This window comes from Vipera ursinii (assembly GCF_947247035.1).
Source record: "Vipera ursinii genome assembly, chromosome: 5".
NCBI classification, from domain to species: domain Eukaryota; kingdom Metazoa; phylum Chordata; class Lepidosauria; order Squamata; family Viperidae; genus Vipera; species Vipera ursinii.
The window spans coordinates 68,548,012-68,568,265 of NC_139518.1; the positions used below are offsets into that span (position 1 = coordinate 68,548,012).

The following is a 20,254-nucleotide window of genomic DNA, read 5'->3' on the forward strand; positions in this document are numbered from 1 at the left end:
TGGGTGGGAAGGGAGGCAGAAGAGGCCATATGCATCCCATTTTCATACTGGGACTGAAAATGGGATGCACCTGGCCTCTGCCACCTCACCATCTGCCGTTGCTGCAGCTAAACCTCCTGAACTCTGAAAGGCCCAGAGCTCGATGCGGTGGTGGTGGCAGTGGCAGTGGCAAGGGATGTGAAAATGGGAAGCTTCTAGCCATCAATGCACTGCGCTTTGTCCACTCACTCACTCGGCCCCCTACATGGCTCTCCCATTGGTGGGAAGCCACCAGCTGCCACCGCTGCTCTACACTCTGCCCACTCACTCGCTTGCTCACCTGGCTTTCCCCCTGGCTACCTACAGCAAATTGGCCGTACTGAGTTTCCTTCTCTGTGAATTTGTCTGTTGGTGGCGATGAGTTGGCGGTGGTGAGCTGGCTGCGCCAAGTTGTTCTAGACCTCCCTGTTAACCCTCTAGGTAGAGCAGAACAAAGAATCAACTTCACAGCAAAGCCAAAAATACTTGTGTTGAGATTGGCAATGTTGTGTTGTACTTCTTCCTCCTTCTTATACTCCAGTGAATTGGGGAGAGATGTGCCTGAGCCAGTTTCTAAAGTTATCTCACTCTTAAAAAATGCTTCAGCCTCCATTGTTTAAGCATAACCTGCATATCGTTTTTCAAGGTCATCTTTTCTCTGTACATTCCCTGAGTAATGGGATAGTTAGGCAGTCTTTGAAATCTAATTTAAATAGATATCTAAACAAATAAATGAATTTTAAATAGTAGACACAAAGAATTACAAGCTGGTGTGACAGAAAAAGAGCATTGCCAATCCATCCATTGCTTCTTGTCCTGCCTTCAGCTGCTTTGGAGAATATCTTGACTCCCTCTTCTTTGTGACAACTCCTGAGATATTGGAACATTGCTATCATGTCACCCCTAGTCCTTCTTTTCATTAAAGTTATTTAGTTATGCTTCGTTAAAATGATTCCGTTATATTTTCATACATTGTGACAATAGTCATTTATATGTTAATATGTTATAATCACTTTTTATTTTGCAAAGTAAGTGGGTGAGAAAAAGGTTAAATGTGGTTTTCAGTAGGAAATGGTTTTGTCTTGCATGTTAACACAAAGACATTTTCATACGCAAAAATTAAGTTTATGAAAAATCTGAAGTCCCAAATGTAAACAAACATTAACTCATTGTCTATAAAATAAAATAAACCAAGATTTTTAAATTCTGATGTTGAATAAGTTAAAATGACCTGTTTTGCACAAATTGTCATGCTAAACATAACACACACATATACAATTTATAATGCAAAATAACAAAATGGTCAATGCCGGAAGAATAGTTATCGAAGATCTTGCTTTCTGTAACCGACAAGGTTGTTGTTCTAGCAGGATTTATGTTTCCTAACTCATTTATGTATGTGAGAAACTGAGAGGAGTTTGGGTGACTGGGAGAGATTATCTCCTCTAAATCTCATCAGTTTGCCTTTTTGTGAAATTAGATTTTTGGGGGATACTTTCTCAAAATTTCAAATGTTCCTCTCAAGCTCAGGTGCATTATAAGCTTGCCAACATAGCAATGCAGCACAATTTAAGGTTAATATATGAGTGATATAAAATGCATATGATATATATCCTATCACCCGTATATACTGTAGAAGGTTGACAAAAATGGAACTGAAATTGAAATTCCAAATTTTCCTTCCTTCCTTCCTTCCTTCCTTCCTTCCTTCCTTCCTTCCTTCCTTCCTTGATATAAAATGTTCAAATTTCTGAATAATGTATTGCTAAGTATATGTTAAGTACCCTCAAGATTTCATAGATTATTTCCCAAAAATAGCTCAGTGAACAAAAGTGGAAGACCAAGGTGGAACAGATGTCTCAGAAATAAATCACTCTTGGGGTTTAGAATGCCTACTTTTATAAAGTGGTTATATTACCCCAAAATTAATCATTTGATAAATATAAGGATGCATTTTAAAATTCTATTGTATAAATGCTTTGGGCTTGTGGTCATTCTCTACCCAGAAGTTTATATTATTATTTTTGAAAAGAATTGTTGCATTGTTCAGCTATTGCTCAAAATTATATTTGTTAATCACAGCAAATATGATAGTGGTGCAAGCCAAAAAACTACTTTCTTATCATATTTAGAAACTACTTTTCTTTCTATGATGATTATGAAGTATAAAAAGGATCTAAGGGTTTAATGTGTCACTTACAAAGTAATTTCTTTTCTCAAGGAACCATCTTCATATTAATGATGATAATCTTCTATTTCACTTAATAACAGTAATTGGGAAATTGCATGTAATTTGTAGCTGTCTTGTCTACAGTTGTTAATGCAATATAAGGCAATCATGTAATTAACATATGTAATGAGCCCTAAACCAGTGGTCATTAGCATCCATTTTTGTGTCTGGAAAAAAAATCAATTTTACAACATATTATTCCAAATGGCATATACTTGTTTATTTCTCTTTTTTGATTGTAAAATATATAACCAGTAATAGATGTGCAGTAGTTTATTTTTAGATGTAACAACTATTTGATTATCTAGGACATTGATTTATATATCAGTAACAATTCACAACCAGTTGTACATTTTCTAGTCTGAACTTCAGATTCATCCAAAAATTGAAGCAGAAATTAGCAACATTTTCATAAATACCACTAAAAATGCATTGAATTCTAATGCATATTTTTAGAAATAGTTTTAAATATTGGCCAATGTATTTACAGTTTAAAATAATATATTTTAAAGTTCCACAGTTCAAATGTTCCAATCAGGTTTAGATTTAGATTTAGATTTGTAAGAGATCATTTGTAAGAGATCAAAGTTTTGTAAACAAAATCCTATATTGTTCATAAGTTTTTCCCCAATTTATTATTCTGGCGTTTCTCAATTGACATCCATTAGACATGAATCTGTAACTTTTCTATACAATTGTTCAAATCCTAGTGTTCCATATGAAAGAAAAGAGAAATGCATAGATAAATTCTTGTTTTCCTTTACTGAGTTTTTCAGGGTTACTTGATGCTAAGGAACAAAGTAAAGCCTTAAGCTCTGCAGAGAATTTGAAATAAGCTCATAAATCAGACATGTCAAACACAAGGCCCGGGGGCCAGATCCGGCCCGTGAAGTGGTTTCATGTGGAAACAGTGAGGGAACGGCCCCCACTGCCTTGGCCCTGGCCCAGAGACCCTCCTCCTGCCAGAGACCCTCAGATCTGTCTCACTCCTGCCCAGGCCCCCATAGGCACCCCTTGATGCGAATGATGTAGAGCTGGCCACGCCCACCCAGTAGGCCATACGCACTTTAGCCACGCCCACCCAGTAGGCCACACCCACCCAGTAGGCCACGCCCACCCGGCCCCCTGAGGGCAACCGCAATGCTGATGCGGCCCTCAATGAAATTGAGTTTGACACCCCTGTCATAAATGAACAAAAACACTTGGACCACTTTTTATTTTTTTCATTTGGGGCGTTTCAGACAATTTTGTTATTTTCTTGTCTTAGCTTTGTCCCATTTTGTCACTAATAACCCTCCCCAAACTGCAGAGAGAGAGAGAGAGAGAGAGAGAGAGAGAGAGAGAGAGAGAGAGAGAGAGAGAGAGAAAGAAACCCTGTCAACTCTACCCACTCAAGTGATGTCATGATCCACTGGACTCGCAGAGATGGCACTAATGCAACAGGGGGCCTTAAAATGAAAAAAGGTATCTGCTGCGACTTATACAAGTGGTCCTCTTATTTATAGGAACTTCTCTGGCTTCATTACACAAGTGGGATATAATGGTTTAATGGTTGCCCTTATATTAACCCAGAATAATGCAGTAATGTACATCATTATAGGTAGTCCTCGACCTACAACCACAATTTCTGTTGCGAAGTGAGACAGTTGTTAAGGGAGTTTTGCCCCATTTTATGACCTTTCTTGCCACACTTGTTAAGTGAATCTGGCTTTGCCTGTCAGAAGGTGACAAAAGGTGATCACATGACCTTGAGCCACTGCAACTGTCATAAATATGATTCAGGTTCCAAGGCTCTAAAGTTTGATCACATGAACATGGGGATGCTGCAATCATTGTACGTGTGAAAAATGGTCATGTCACTTTTTTTCAGTGCTGTTGTAACTTCGAACAGTTCTAAGTTGAAGACTACCTGCAGTTGAAATGTAACTTACCTTACTTCCTTCATATGACCAAACAGTGAACATTTTTGAAAAATTCAGTGCTAAAACAGTGTATCTACCTGGGTGTTCACAGAGGGACAAGTGACTTAAAGTGCATCATTATCATCATGCATATGACATAAAATATACAAGAGCAATAGCACTTAGACTTATATACCACTTCACAGCCCTCTCTAAGCGGTTTACAGAGTTAGCCTATTGCCCCCAACAATTTGGGTCCTCATTTTACTGACTTCAGAAGATGGAAGTCTGAGTCAACCTTGAGCCACTCAGAATCGAACTCCTCGAGTGAGCAGTGAGTTAGCCTGCAATACTGCATTGCAACCACAACACCAACACAGTTCATACAAATGACATGATACTTTGTGCAATAAAGTCCTAATTTCTGTACACCTATTGTGAACATGCAATTTATGACAGCTGGCAAATAAATAATGAAGCTTCAATTAAATGTAGTATAGTCTTGCTTAAAGAGTGAAACTATGATTAACAGCTTCAGAGCAAGATAGGATATCAAATTAATGTCAAGTTATGTCCTTGTTTTTCCAAAGGTATAAATCATAATTCTTTACTATTTACTAATAGCTTTCTATTTTTATACCACTATGTATAAAAAAAAGAAGCAAATGATACGATTGTTCAATTTTTTCCCCATATGTGCACTGAGGAATTCTCTCTTCTGCTGAAAGCTGGCACTAACTAACAAAAGTGCTTGCTTGGCAAATCTTGATTTCATTGCATTTGCATTTTTGCCAGCCAGGCAATTGGCACAGTCTACTTGTGGCTTGTTGGTGTCAGAACTAATTTGCCTGACACCTGAGAAGTTTTTCAGGAATCTTGTCTGCAGCAAAATTCAAGCCTTTTTTGTTTCTAATATACTCTCTTATTTTATACTATGCTTGTTATATATAACACACTGTCATTATTTTGAACACTGTAGGTTCTATCAGCTGCCTGACACCTTGACATTCAGCAAACAGGAAGCTTAGGGTGAGCTAGAAATAGGTATTTGGTAGACTATAATCACTATGGAAAGGCAGTAGGTGTGAAAAACAAAATAAGGACATTGTGGTTAGCCACATACAGGTGGGCAATTGTTAACTTTATCACCTCTCTCCATTAATTATAATTATTCTTGTAGCTGTTGTATGGAGGAGATAGGAGCTGACTTACCAGTGGTTCACACCCACCTCCAAGGTTTGCTTTAAGATAAGGGTGCATGCAAAGTAATCTCATGTATTAATCATTCTCTTAAAGTGACCTGTTCTTGTTTGTCATTGCATTAGGCTGTCATGTAATTTACTGCTTGGACATATGTTCGTGTCTTAGATATCTTCTCTCCTCTAACTTTTCCCCCTCTCTCTTTCCTCTCTCTTTCTGAGCTGACAGTTTCTTTACCCTGACACTTGGAAGAAAGAATAATAGGTCAGATCTCATCCATGCTAGGGGTTTTCTTCTCAGATTTGGATTCTGTGGTTTACTCTATAGCCTATGCACATTTTTTGAATCATTAGGCTTTCTCTCACAATCTTATTTCTATAAAACCTCTTCATTATTATTCAACTAAACACAGGGCATCTGACGAGGAGGAGGGATAAAAAAAAATCAAGAAGGCTGCTGCAACCATACAGTTAAAGGCAGGGGTCTTCAAACTTGGCCCTATTTTGACTTGTGGACCTCAGGTCCCAGAATTCCTCAGCCAGGCAAACTGGCTGAGGAATTCTGGGAGTTGAAGTCCACAGGTCATAAAAGGGCCAAGTTTGAAGACCCCTGGTTAAAGCCCTGCCCTGATCACATGGTTGCAACTGCCATCTTGACTTTTTCTTATTTCTCCTGCAGATGTCTCTTATTACAGAGTAGCACAGTTCTTTTTGCTGTGCATCATGTTGAGCAGCATCAAACAAGATTACTCTGAAATACAGAAATTTCTTCTGTCCTTCTTAGAAGGCACTCATTACGTTACTTTAGTTTTCCACTGCTTCCATTACAGCATTGTTAATTAAGAAGTACAAATTAGTTAAGTTTGATTCTAAACACTATAAATCTCACTCCCATCATTGTCAGGATCTGAGTTATCAAGATTTACCCTGCATTTTGAACTACAGGCAGTCTTTGACTTAACAACCAGAATTGAGCCCAAAGTTTCCATTGCTAAACAAGATAGTTGCTAAGGTAAGTTTTGCCTCATTTTACAACTTTTCTTGCCAAAGTTGTTAAGTGAATCATTAAGTTAATAAAGCAGTTGTTTAATGAATCTGGCTTCCCTGTTGACTTTGCTTGTCAGAAGGTTCATAAAAGGTGATCACATGACTCCGGACACTGCAACCATCATAAATACATGTGAATTTCCATGCATATGAATTTTAATCATGTGATCATGATGGTCATAAGTCACTTTTTTCAGTGTCGTCATAACTTTGGTGACTAAATAAATGATTGTAAGTCGAGGACTACCTGTAATCAACTCTTGCTATAACAAAGTAATGATGGGAAAAATGAGTATAACAAATTGTCCAGAGTTTATTTAACATGTAGATTGGCCGTGTTGATTTTTACTATATTAGATTATGAAAGTGTTTATTTCTTCTATAAGAGGTAGTATTGTAGTGGTGTATCTAATGATATCTTAATTACTTGTCTTACCATGTATATTCAAATATAACTAGGAATTTTAGGTGCCAAAATACACCCGAAAACTTGGGATTGGCTTCTCCATGGATGGGCTTACCCATGAGTATATACGTTAATTGAATTGTAAGTCTTGGAATACAGTTAACTGGAACTATACTGTGTATATAGATCACATTGGATAGTATTTTGTATTTTGTTGAATACAAAATCTTATTTTCTAAATATAATATAAAATAAATATAATACAGTCAGCATTTCTTGCTCTTTCTATAATAGCCATTGCAATTAAATTGACCCAGGAAAATACAAGATATATTAATGTATTGGATTAACACTCCCAAAATTCCAAGTGTTAGTGGTAGATATATTTTTCAATCTGTTCAAGGATACTTTATTTCGGAACAAATAACGTGTTACTTGTTAATAAAAATTATACTAGTTTTGGCCTGTTAGCTAAATAGAAACATTATCATTTCATCCATGACACTAAAGCAGCTAACTCTGTAAGGGACTGCTGGATTGGGGTAATTGCAATATAGTAAAAGTCATATAACTTGAAATGGTAGAAAAATATTTAACTATATCACCTATGCCACTTTCAATTTGAAGTTACAAGTCTATACAGATCTACTGAAAAGAATCACTTTCAATGTCTGTGAAAGAGTTTATTAAAATACAGTATACCAGACATGTCAAACACAAGGCCCGGGGGCCGGATCCGGCCCGCGAAGTGGTCTCATGTGGCCCGCAAAGCCATCCTGGAAACAGGGAGGGAACGGCCCCCACTGCCTTGGCCCTGGCCCAGAGACCCTCCTCCTGCCAGAGACCCTCAGATCTGTCCCACTCCTGCCCAGGTCCCCCATAGGCACCCTTGATGTGAATGAGGTAGAGCTGGCCACGCCCACCCAGTAGGCCACACCCACCCTGGCCATACCCACCCGGCCCCCTGAGGGCAACCGCAATGCTGATACGGCCCTCAGTGGAATTGAGTTTGACACCCCTGTTATAGAATGAGGAGAGTTGGAAAGGACTACAGGGGGTCACCTAGTCCAGTTTCTCAACGTTGAGCCCTTTTAAGAGGGGTGGACTAAAACTCTCAGAATTCCCTAGAGCCTAGACAGAAGGTGGATATCAGTTTTATTAGGGGAGTGTTAGGAAGGAGGATAGTGGGCGCTTTGTTATGTATGAACCAGGGTTTGTTGTGATTCAGGGTCAGCCTGTGGGTTCAGCAGTTGGGTCGGACGACTCAGAGGAGGAGGAGGGGGGTGTTGAAGAGCTTGCTGATGATGGCTTTGAGGCTCCGCAGAGCCCCCAGCCAGGCCCCTCCCACCTGGTGGAGACCCAGCTGTGTGAGCCTGACAGCGTGGATGAAGATGACCCACAGCTGGCCCTGTTCAAGGACCCCCGACAGGAGTAAACAGAGGAAGGCAATGGGGCACCTCGGAAGGAGGCAGAGAGAGGCCACACCCTGAATTGTATTTAAGGGGAATGTGTGGGAGGGCTGGTTTGCTGAAGGCAACCGCTTGGATAGTTCCTGTTTCTTAGCTCCTGGTTCATGGTTGGTGTCTTGTCTTGCTCTGTTTTATGTGAATAAATTTGGCAGGCTTTATTCCAGCCTCTTGCCGTTTGCAAAGGGGTTGTCCCTGGTTTTGCTGCAGGGCCGGTAGCAGGCTGGTACAGAACAGGGTTATCCAACTTCGGTGACTTTAAGACTTGTGGACTTCAACTCAGCAAAGCTGGCTGAGGAATTTTAGGAACTGAAGTCCACAAGTCTTAAAGTCACCAGACTTCAACATCCCCTGGTATGGAACATATGGATTGGTGGACAAATGCTCGGACAGAAGCAACAAAATAATGCAAAATCTTCAGCAATTGTTTTTATGAAGTTTTTTTAAAAAATTTTTTAATGGTAATAGACCAGACATGTCAAACACAAGGCCCGGGGACCGGATCCAGCCCGCAAAGTGGTTTCATGCGGCCCGCGAAGCCATCCTGGAAACAGTGAGGGAACGGCCCCCACTACCTTGGCCCTGGCCCAGAGACCCTCCTTCTGCCAGAGACCCCCAGATCTGCCCCACTCCTGCCCAGGCCCCCCATAGGCACCCTTGATGCCATCGATGTAGAGCTGGCCATGCCCACCCATTAGGCCATACGCACTCTAGCCACGCCCACCCAGTAGGCTACGCCCACCCTGGCCATACCCACCCGGCCCCCCTTGAGGGCAACCGCAATGCTGATGCGGCCCTCCATGAAATTGAGTTTGACACCCCTGCAGTATACGGTCATAAACCAAACAGGAAAGATTCACAGTGCATATCTTTTCTCTATTTTTGCATTAAGTACTATATTCAGCTTTGACTGTATTTACCCTAATTTCCCTTTGCTACTGAATTGTGTGGTTTATATATACACAGACCTTTTTTATGACCATTGACTTTATTAGTTTAGTCACCATGTGTTTTAATATTATGCAAGCAGCAGCTGTTTAAGACGTCGTACTTTAACTGCCATGTTTGCAAGCCATGTTTACCCTCCTGATTTTGACGAAATGAGATATACATCTTGACCAGTTGGTTCACAGAGCATTAGAAAGGGCTATTATAGTTTTCTAAATGCAAACTAACCAATTCTACCAGCTTGGTATCCAGAGGTTGAACCTCAACTATCAGGTGCACTGAATAGACAAATATGTGGATTGTGTGTCTATGGTCTTTTTCTATGAAGGATATTTTTATACTCCAACTGTTGGGAACTGCTTGCCCCAGACATCTGGATGAAGTCTTCTCGGTGTTCAGAAAGGTCTATCTGTAAAACTATTTATCTGTAATAGCCATCATTTGGACTCAGGATACCAGGGTGGGTTGTTGATGGGTTTATAAATATTTATCAGATATATATATATATATATATTGGGCTTATGGATATTTTTATTTTGATGCTGTAAAGCACCAGGAATTTTATGAAGTATAGCTATGTTTTTGTATGTATATTAGAATATATCTATATATTTCATGGATAATATTTAATAGATCTCTATTACAATTACTTTTCTATGCTTTTTCTATGGAGTTTTAATATTTTCTTCTTGAGATGTTCAGAATATGTATTTTCAAGTATGCAGGCTACCCTAATACCTATCAAAAATTCAAGATAGATGGTTTTGTGCTCTGACCTAAATGTAGCTATCAAGGATCCTAGAAACATTATAAATCTTTTTTTTTAATGCTGCTTTTTGGTATTTTTAACCAATGAGGGAATAGTTCAAATAGTGATTAATCTACTTCCTGTCTGGAGAATCTTCCCTAGTGAGAAATTATTGCTGCCTCATAAAAATCAACTCAGAAATTTCGGTGTTATAACTGTGAATTGGCAGAGGTATACCTAAAACAAAAACATATGAGAAAAGAGAAGCATTTGAAATATTTTAAAGTCATAACTTAATTTTTTTAAAAAATATTGTTTTTCTAGATTTGCTTAAATGTCCTGCAGTCCATGCTGATAAATCCTATCATTGATGTATATATGTACTGTAGGAGCAGCTGAGAGATTATAAATTATTCAGGTCTTGCAGTGTCACCTTATTTATATCCATAGGTAGAAAAAATTATTTTGAACAACTTTGCAGCATAGTCCAGTGTCACTTTTTTTTTTCAGGGAAGTCTAATAATGAGAGGTCAAAGCTGATTTGACTAAGGAAAAAGCTAAAGATACCCTTGAGAAAAGTTCAACTCCTGGTGAATGCAAGGCACATCTGTAGAATTTTATTTGGCAATATTAAGAGGGAATGGACATCTTTAACAATGTGATTTATTAAGGTTGGAGAGATTTCTGGTGAATGTTAAGTTCTGAATTAAGAAAGACTGAAAATTTTCATTTTTTTTTTCCTTCCTTCCAGATAGAACTGTTTACCTCAGAGCAGGGCTTTATCATAATAGTGCACTCAAAAATGAAGAAGAATCCTATTGTGTTTGTGTTTGAGAGAGTTGGGAAACAGGCTGTAGAGAGATGTTGTAAGCTAAACCAAATGAAATTATATAGCTGAAGGAAGGCTGCGAAAACGTACTTGTTTGCTTGTTCAATTGATATCCTGCGTTTCTTTCTAAAGTGGCACTGAGAAATCCTTATGCTTCTCTCATCATTATTCCATGAATTTGTTCCAGTGAAACCTGTCTTATATGGAACATAGCAATAGCAATAGCACTTAGCCTTATTTACTGCCCCATAGTGTTTTACAGCACTCTCTGGTGGTTTACAATGTCAGCATATTGCTCCCAACAATCTGGATCTTTATTTTATTGACCTTGGAATGATAGAAGGCTGAATCAACCTTGAGCCCCTTCAGGATCGAACTCTAGGTTGTGGGCAGAGTTTGCTTGCAATGCTGCATTCTAACCGCTGCACAACCAGGGCTCCTAGAACAATTATTTTACAGGATTTGGTAAGTACAACAAATGATATCTTCTTCCCATGTCCCATTACTTATTTATAAACAAATCCATAAAACCTCATAGTCAGCAAAAGTCCATTAAAATTACCAGAGATAACAACATATTTATTTATATAAAGCTAATTAAATAAATAAATAAAATAAAACATTGATCAAATAAACCAACTTTATATTTTTTTCCTTCTAACAATCTTGAGCTTTAATCCTTTCAAATAGTGCCCTATTTCTTTTCATTTTTTTTCTTTGTCCCTTCTAACAAAATTCTTCAAAACTTTTAACAGGTCTCTTTTGTAAATACAATATAGGAAAACTATCCAGATAACAAAGTTATCTCTTTATTATTTGTCTATGCCTTTTAATTATTAAGACATCAACCTGTTCCATTTATTTATCTAGTGTAGCGTCTTCTTCCATATCATTCTTGTAACATGTCATTTTTAAATTCACTTTAGATCTGTATCAGTCTTGTCCGGTAACCTTGTTCCTCTTCCATCACATCATCTAAACACAATCTATCTATAATGGCAGACAATGTTTTAACTAATTTCTGGGTCCATATCCACAAATATCCCTCAGTATATCCAATGTTAAAGCATTTTGCTTCATTCTGCATTACTAAGTCACCTTTAAATATTCTCCTTTAATTGTAATCTTATTTTTTCATGTGTTCCTTCACTTCACCAGGTGTCCAACCTTCAAAGTTCTATCCTATCATGTTTTTAAAGAGTTCAAAACAATAATAGGAAGAACTGATAATTAATTTCAAAATCTTATTTCAAATCCATTTGGATCTTTAAGTCCATTTGCAATTCTCCAAAACCAACACCCAACTCTTTTGCTGTTTATTAAAAAGTATTTAAGTATTTAAAAGTATTCTTAAACTTGTATTTAAAACATCTTTTGCTAAGGATTGAAGGAAACTCATCCATAGCTACAGTTTTCCAAAGGTTCCTAATACTGAAAATCAGTTAACAATTTCCAAAAGTGATTAGAAAAGAAAATATATATAATAGTTAGAAGGGGCTTGGACATCTTCTAGTTTAATCTCCTGCTCAAGCAGGAAATCCTATACCATTTCAGAAAAATGGTTGTCCAATCTCTTCTTAAAAACATCCAGTTTTGGAGCACCCACAACTTCTGGAGGCAAGTCATTCCACTGATTAATTGTTCTAACTGTCAGGAAATTTCTCCTTAGTTCTAGATTGGTTGTCTCCTTGATTAGTTTCCATCCATTGCTTCTTGTCCTGCCTTCAAGTGCTTTAGAGAATAGGTTGACCCCTATTAACATTACAGATAACATTACAAGATCATGTCCTAGCCAACTTATTTGCTTCTGCCCCGTCAGAGTCCAACTCCAGGTAAATCCAAGCAACTTTATCTGCTACATATTATTAGTAGTCCTCACCATGGCCTGTAGGTAGATTTATGATCTGTCCTCCCCAGCAGACAACAGGCCACTCTAAACATGGCTGTGGTGTAATTCACAGAGAAGGCAACAATGTTGGAAAAGATAATGTTTTGCCAGCTTTATCTCTATGATGTAAACCAAATATGGACTCTTTATGTGTTCATTTGGATTCATTCTTTGTCTTCCTTTGGTGGTACTCCGATTGTTGCTTCTGACATTTAATGTTCTGAAAATGCACCCTGGGATCAGTGCATAGAAATAGACTACATAAAAACAATCCAGACCAAGGCCTTGGTAGTCCTCCTTTTCCAGGTTGCAACCAAGGCATTGGCTGGACTGCCCATTAGATCTTCAGGAAATACCCTAAGCTCTTTTTAAAAACCCAACAGGGTCCATCAGTCAGCTGGGACTGACCAATTGAACAGGCCCCAACTTCCCATAGCACCAGCAAGTAAGAGAACAAACAGAGTAATCTGTCTGCAGCAATGCTAATATCCTCCAACACCAGACCACATCACAGCCACCCTGCGATAAACCACAGATCTAAAATTCAGTCCTCACTATGCACAGGCCCTCTATTATTTTGGACAAGCCCATGGTTGCCGCAGAAATCACGAATCCTGTTCAACTGGTGACATTCATTCTATTTGTTATACCTATTTTCAATAATTCCACACATGGCCATTGTTACTAGAAGATCTGAGGATGTGTTAAGAATACCAATTTTACAAACCATATGAATTTAAAGAAACTTCAGAATACTAATTTGCAGACTTTATATTAAATGCTTTACAGTTCTTGGTAGGCCTATGCACTATACCTGGAGCATAACACTACAAAGCTTAGAAAGTTAGTGCTATGAAAAGGATGAGCAATATCAAATATGATAGATTTGAATAATTTCTCATAAAAGAATAGTCTTGTTATATCAGGTTCATGCACCACCTAAAAGCAGAACTATATTAATAGGCTCTACTGCAAAAGTCAAGCCTTAAATTGCAGACAAAGAGCTTCTGCTAGCAAGAATATTACATCATCAAAGCCTCCCACGAACATTCAGAAAATAAGCTGTACTTCTGTATGGCAGTGAAGCAGCAAATTGAATTCTCATAATATGTTTTGAAAATGAGTCTTGTTAGGTTTGATGAGGTGGAAAAGGTATTGAGTTCACTGGTTTGTTCCAATACGTTCAGTATACTTTAGTTGGCTGTTTGCCACAACTAATCTTTTTAATGGCAGTGTAGCTTGTAAACCCATTTGGTAGAGAGCTATGCATCTCAGTTTTAGAATATCACACCAAGTAGGGTGGTAAATAAGTTTCTCTTCAAGCATGAAAGCATTTGCTGTTTCAATCCCACAAATCTTATTTTAAAACTTTCATCTTGAAAGCCTTGATTTCTTTTCAAATCTAGCAAAAGCTAGCATACTTTTCCACATGTATTTAATCCTTATACTTTTATTGTTCTATTTTTCAAAATGTGCCTCTCCCAATTATCCTTAGTTTTCGTATAAATTTGCTGTGTAAACACTTGCTAATATAATATAAATGTAACTAATATAAATAAATAGCATTCCTTAATGTAAACCCCAATTTAATTGTTATTTATTTGAAATATTTAATTTTATTTAAACATTTAAATTCTTCTAACTGACAATTAAAACTGTGGCACTTTAAACAAAGCAATTCCATTATAAAACCTAATAACAGCAGAATTTAAAATATAATAGACAGCATATAATTCAAGTTGAAACCATTCACAAATGCATAGCCCTTTTTTTACGTACTGTTTGCAGATTTCTTTGAATTATTTTGCACCTTTCTGCTCATCTGTTCTTCCTGTGGTTAACTGAAGATAGTCTAAATTTGCATTACCCCTAAGAGTCATTGGTCCTCTGGGTGAAACCCACTGCGTTCTTACCTGATAAGCAATGCCAGGCAGAAACAATTCCCTGCATTTTTTTCCTATTGGCTCTCCTTCATCTGGTGAAAGAGAACTAACTGCGACATTTATTTTAAAGTAGAAGAAACATTCAGTTACATTCTCAGTGCTGTTCTTGCACAATTTTATTAATAAGATGATCAACAGGTGCTTATAAGTGTCTAATCGTCCATTGTACATCCATCTTTCTATTTATTTATTTATTTATTTTATTAGATTTATATACCGCCCTTTCCCGAAGGACTCAGGGCGGTTTACAGGGTATTTAAAAACCAAACCAATACAAAATACAAGAGTTAAAAAACAATTTAAAAAAGATTAAATTATCCCTAAATTATCCCTTAAATTATCCCTAAAAATCCCTAGCAGTCTATGGTGTCCCTACCTTCCTAGACTTAAGTTAAAGCCAGGGAAGTCATTATGAGGGACTACCTCACAATACCATTTTTCAAATAAGGTGGTATCAACACCATGGAGGTTTCAGCATTATGGAAAGAGGAACAAGAGAAAACAACAGCAATGATAACACCCATTGCAAAGGGGGCATCTGGTTTCTTATTATGCTTTTTATATAATATTTACTTTGATCTTGGGCAAATATATATATAGTTATTGGCTGAGGCCAAAGCTCTTGCAAATCCAATGTCATCAAGAAAAAAATGTGTTATGATTACATTAACTTATTATTATAGGAATTATGTAGATTATTGTCCACATTAAACTAGAGCTTTGTCTGTATGTCTAACGGTTAGAGTTTATTAGGGATTGGCAATATGGCACCTACCAGAACCTTAATATTTTGCAAAATGAAATCAGCTGCAGCTATGGGACTGCTCTGACTTTTAAAAAAAAACAACAAATAGCCAAAGACCTGCTTCAGCCCGGATCGCCAGGCTGAGCATGCCTTGTCAGCTGTTGTGATTCAGGGTCAGTCTGTGGGTTCGGCAGTTGGGTCGGACGACTCAGAGGCGGAGGGGGGTGTTGAAGATCTTGCTGATGATAGCCCTCAGGCAGGCCCCTCCCAGTTGGTCACCATGGAGACCCAGCTGTGTGAGCCTGACAGTGTGGATGAAGATTACCCACAGCTGGCCCTGTTCAAGGACGCCCGACGCAGGAGGCAGTCAAATAGGAGTAAACAGAGGAAGGCTGTGGGGCTTCTCGGAAGGAGGCAGAGAGAGGCCACGCCCTGAACTCTTTATAAAGGGAATGTGTGGGGGAGGGCTGGTTAGCTGAAAGCAACCGCTCAGATAGTGTTTCAAAGCTCCTGTATCTTGGTTCGTGTCTTGTTTGTTTTTGTTAGTAATAAATTTGGCAGACGTTTTTCCAGCCTCTTGCCGCTTGTAAAGGGGTTGCCTTTTCTGCAGGGCCGGTAGCAGGCTGGTACAGAACATCAGCAGCAGGAACAACAAGATGACAAATGTCAACTGGGGTGACAGAGCGCTGGGTGGCAGGAGTCCAAAAGGTCATAGTTGGAGGGAGATAGGTGGGTAGGCAGAGTTGAAGAAACCCTGCAGTTGGAAGTGCAGGCAGGCTGCCAAATACCTTAATTTTCATAATGTGACTGCAAGAGCACTGCAACAGCCATAACCTGGTGGACAGTTGTAAGTTCCTGTGTTTAGTGCCATTGTAATTGCCAGTGTTCTGAGCTAATGTTCATAAATTGAGGGGTACCCTTAAGTTTCTCTTTTAATCCTGACTCCTGCAGTTCTCACACCTTGTCTTATATCTCTGTTCAATAATTCAAGAACCTAATGAGGATCCTTGTCACTTCTTGTATCTCAAAGGGTTTTGTTAGTTCTCCGTTAATAATCATTTGTGCTCTCTTTCATGTCTAAATCTTACCTGTTTAATAGCATTCTTTTCAAAGTTCATGTTTCAAAACTTTAAACAGGAAAACCCAGTTCAAATTGTCAAAGGTATTCTCTGCATCTAAGAAAATCAAGGTAGCTTGTTTTTTCATTATGTTGTTCTAAATATCCCAAAGTTTCCCACACTTTTGTAACATTATCCTTAACTGTCTTTTAGATAAAACCCCACATTGGTCTTCATAAATAAATTCTTGCAAAATTATTTTCAACCTCTTGGCCAAAACCATTGTGAACCACTTATAATCGCTATTCCAGAATGATTTTGGCCAGTAGTTTCTTGTTGAAATCAAATCTTGGTCTTCTTTAGATATTAATTGGTGCAAAAGACCAGGTCCACATGTGAAGGTTCAGTTAAGCTGATTCATTGCTAAAAGTTTATGCATAAGAATCTTCTTAACTAATGGTTAGCACCTGATTATAGTTAGCTAAGCGTCAACTGCGCTCAAGGAGCGTAGGACTTTGCTTATGACTGCAGGGATTCTAGCTGATCCCACTTTTCACGCCACCCTCAGATTTTGCCATTCTCCTAAATTAATGCCATATTGGCCTCTTTTCAGCTGTCTGCCATCTTTAAAATTCTTTTAATTTCTCTTTACAGTCCTCTGCTTTTATTTCTTTTTGTAACAGCATTTCATTTGACTTCCATCTGAAGGAACTAATTTTTTTTTTTTGCACAAACAAACTCACTGGATTATGGTCTGAAAAAGACTTGGACAATATGTCTACTTTATGAACATTAGTAGCCAAATTCTTTACAATTCAAATCATTTCTATTCTTGAAAAATGTCCTTCAGAAAAATTAGTATACTCTTTTGAGTTGCCAATTTGTGTCTCCATGTATTGACAAGCTCTGTATCAAATCACGTCGCATCCAGTCAAAGAAAATTTTCGGTAATTTATCCTGTGTAATTTTAATATTTCTCTCAGAAGTTCTCTCTTCTTATGGGAAAACCACTCCACTCCAACCCTTTGTAAAACACCAAATGTCCATTAATCTATCCATAAATTCTTATAGAATGTTACTTTGTCCTCGTTTGAGGCATAAATTCTAAATATCAGAGCCTTAATTAACCCCATGCAAATTATCTTTCACCTCAATATAACAACCATATTCATCAGTCAGTATAGGTTCTGATATAGCTGGGAGTGAATATGCAAAACAACTCCATTTCTTTCATTAAACAAACCCACTTTTTGCCAGAAACTGGAAGTAAATGCTGATTTCTGAGAAAAACAACATAAATTGCAGTCCTTGACCTTGGCTGCTGCAAATGTGAGCCAGTTGCCAAATGCCCAAAATGCAGTCACGTGACTACAGGGGGGGGAGGCAATCATCGTAACTTCATATCCAGGTCATAAGTATTTTTGGGGGTGGTCTGTCATACATTTGAAGAGTCATTAAGCAATTGATCGTAAGTCAAGAAATATTTGTAATACAACTTGATTTAAATTGAGTAAAGACAAAATAATATAATAAAGATCTTAATCTAAAACTGAAAAATGTGAAAGAAACTAACATTTTGCTGAAATGTCTCTTTGCCATGAAACTCCTGGATGTAGATTTGGTGAAAGCCCAAGTTATGCAAAATGATTCTGGAATAAAAACTAAACGTTAAAAGTGCTGCAAACTTTCAAGCCTTAATATGTTCTTCATAAGGAATTCATTTTCCAATATGAAATAAAATTAAAGTAAAACAAAATCATGGTTTGATTAGACTCTGTATGCTCTGTTATTTTCCAAGAATCATGAAAATGTCATTTTAGATTTCAAATGCTTTTTATTTGGTCCTTCTGCAATGAAATTTCCAGCCTTTTAGCTTTTAAATAAATATTAGCGTTAATATAGCAGCTTAAAAGTGTGTCGTCTTTTCTATGTCTACTTCAATTTAAGTTGCTTTTGTAAGTTAAAAGCAGAGAAAGCAAAATGTGAAATTTTATTAAATATGTTGGAAACTACTTCTGTGACATTGTTAAAGCTTTACCTTAACTTTGTCCAAAGGATTTCGAAAAATGTGCAATTGATTGTATATCCTGAAAATAAAGATGAGCAAAAAGGTAAAAGAAACACAATAGGTCATAGTTGGTTGCTGTATATGTGAACTCTGAAATAATACTACCTGAGATCATAGACTCACTTGCAGCCACAAAACATCCTGCTTTGTGTGTGCATCCCCCCCATACACACATATAATCTTTGTCGCCTCAACGGCTAAAACTCGACAGTATTATTTATTGAAGAAGGAAGTAGATGAAAATGATAACATTAGAGTTACTGCTTAAAAACTGGCTTAACAAAAAAGAACTATCAAACCATCCCTCTCAATTTCAAGGCAAATCCAAAAATCTCTATTATGCCTTTGTAACTTTACATGATTACAATGTTTCCTGTACTCCACAGCCTTTCCAAAGATGTTTAAAAGCACCCTTCAGTTACCAGAAGATTTATCTTTCCTTTCCTAAGAGATAAGGGGGGGAGGGGGAATATTACTCCTACAGATAATGAGTGAAGGAAATTGTGGAAGATCCTCTTGGCAAGCTTTGAGGGATTAAAAATTGCCAAGATTCAGCAAACGTTCACACCCTTAAAGTTACTTTCTGATTTTAAGCACCAGTTTCCAGTCCCTGGTCTCAAATTCAGGAAAACAACCTCCCTCTGGCAATGTGCATGTGCGTACCTTCCTATAGAGAGGTAAGCGCTGCTGCCAGAAAGAAAGGAAAATGCATGCTCTCCAATGGCCCAGATCCAGCAACTACGTCCTGTCTGGCATGTTAAGATAGCCCTTTCCGTCTTACACGGGTTATATTGGTTTATATTGGTATGTATTGGTGTGTATTTCCGTAGCAGCAGACCTTTTGTTTATTTAGATAACCCCAAATAGTGCTGATCATTGAAAGGGTTTAAGGTTGGAGACTGAATAGTAAATACACTGGAAAACATTTGCATGTTTGCTTGGTTTTTATAAAGTTTAATAGAATGAAGGGCTGATAAAGATGTCCTGCAATTAAAAGGATGTAAATTGCTAACAGATATTCCCTTTGTTTTTTCCATATTTTCCAGCTATCCATATAGTGAAGATTGTAGCCAGGGAATGCAATATATGAACACTAGATGTCCAGCTTGGTGTGACAGAATCCTTATGTCACATTCGGCCAAAGAACTCATTTTGAAGGTAAAAATGTCCTTGAAACAATTGGGGATACGTGTATATGTGAATATATGTATGTTCTTATACAATTAGTATCTTCTATTCACTTCCATGGCTCCAGGGCAGTTTATAAATAAGAGAAATGGAGAATAAAAAAAAACATGTACCAAGGCAACCTAGTTCCATCATCCACATCAAAAGCATGTCAACACAATATTTTTTAAAGCCTTCCAAAAACATGAACCTCAGACAGGAAGATGTTTCATATAATGAGGGCTGTGACCAAGAAAAAACAGTTGTGGGCCTCTCTTCAAATTCATTCCTTTTATATCCTACTTTTTTACCAGTGCTCAAGATAATTAACAAATAGAAAAGGTTGACTCATTCCCTTATCACAAGATGTATGAACTCTTGCAGTGCAGTGGGTCTGCCCCTGAAGACCACATAGAAGTTCCTATTGATGAGAAAACAGTGGCCTGCATGCTGATTGGTGAAAGCTGCTACAGCTATATTTGTGTTGCCGACTGTGCAGTAGCTTTCAGTAAGCTTCTGAGTGCAATTCAAAGTGTTGGTTTTAACCTTTAAGAAACCATATGGCTTGACACCTAGATATGTTCTTGATCGCT

General features: G+C 37.8%; 1 protein-coding gene across 1 annotated transcript in view; it reads left to right on the plus strand.

Moving 5' to 3' along the window:
• INPP5A (inositol polyphosphate-5-phosphatase A) overlaps positions 1–20,254 on the plus strand; it is a 327,681-nt gene that overhangs the window by 296,495 nt on the left and 10,932 nt on the right. The window contains exon 13 of the mRNA XM_083363640.1: positions 19,541–19,652. Coding sequence (XP_083219766.1) covers positions 19,541–19,652 — 112 coding nt within the window. The remainder of the gene's footprint in view (positions 1–19,540; positions 19,653–20,254) is intronic.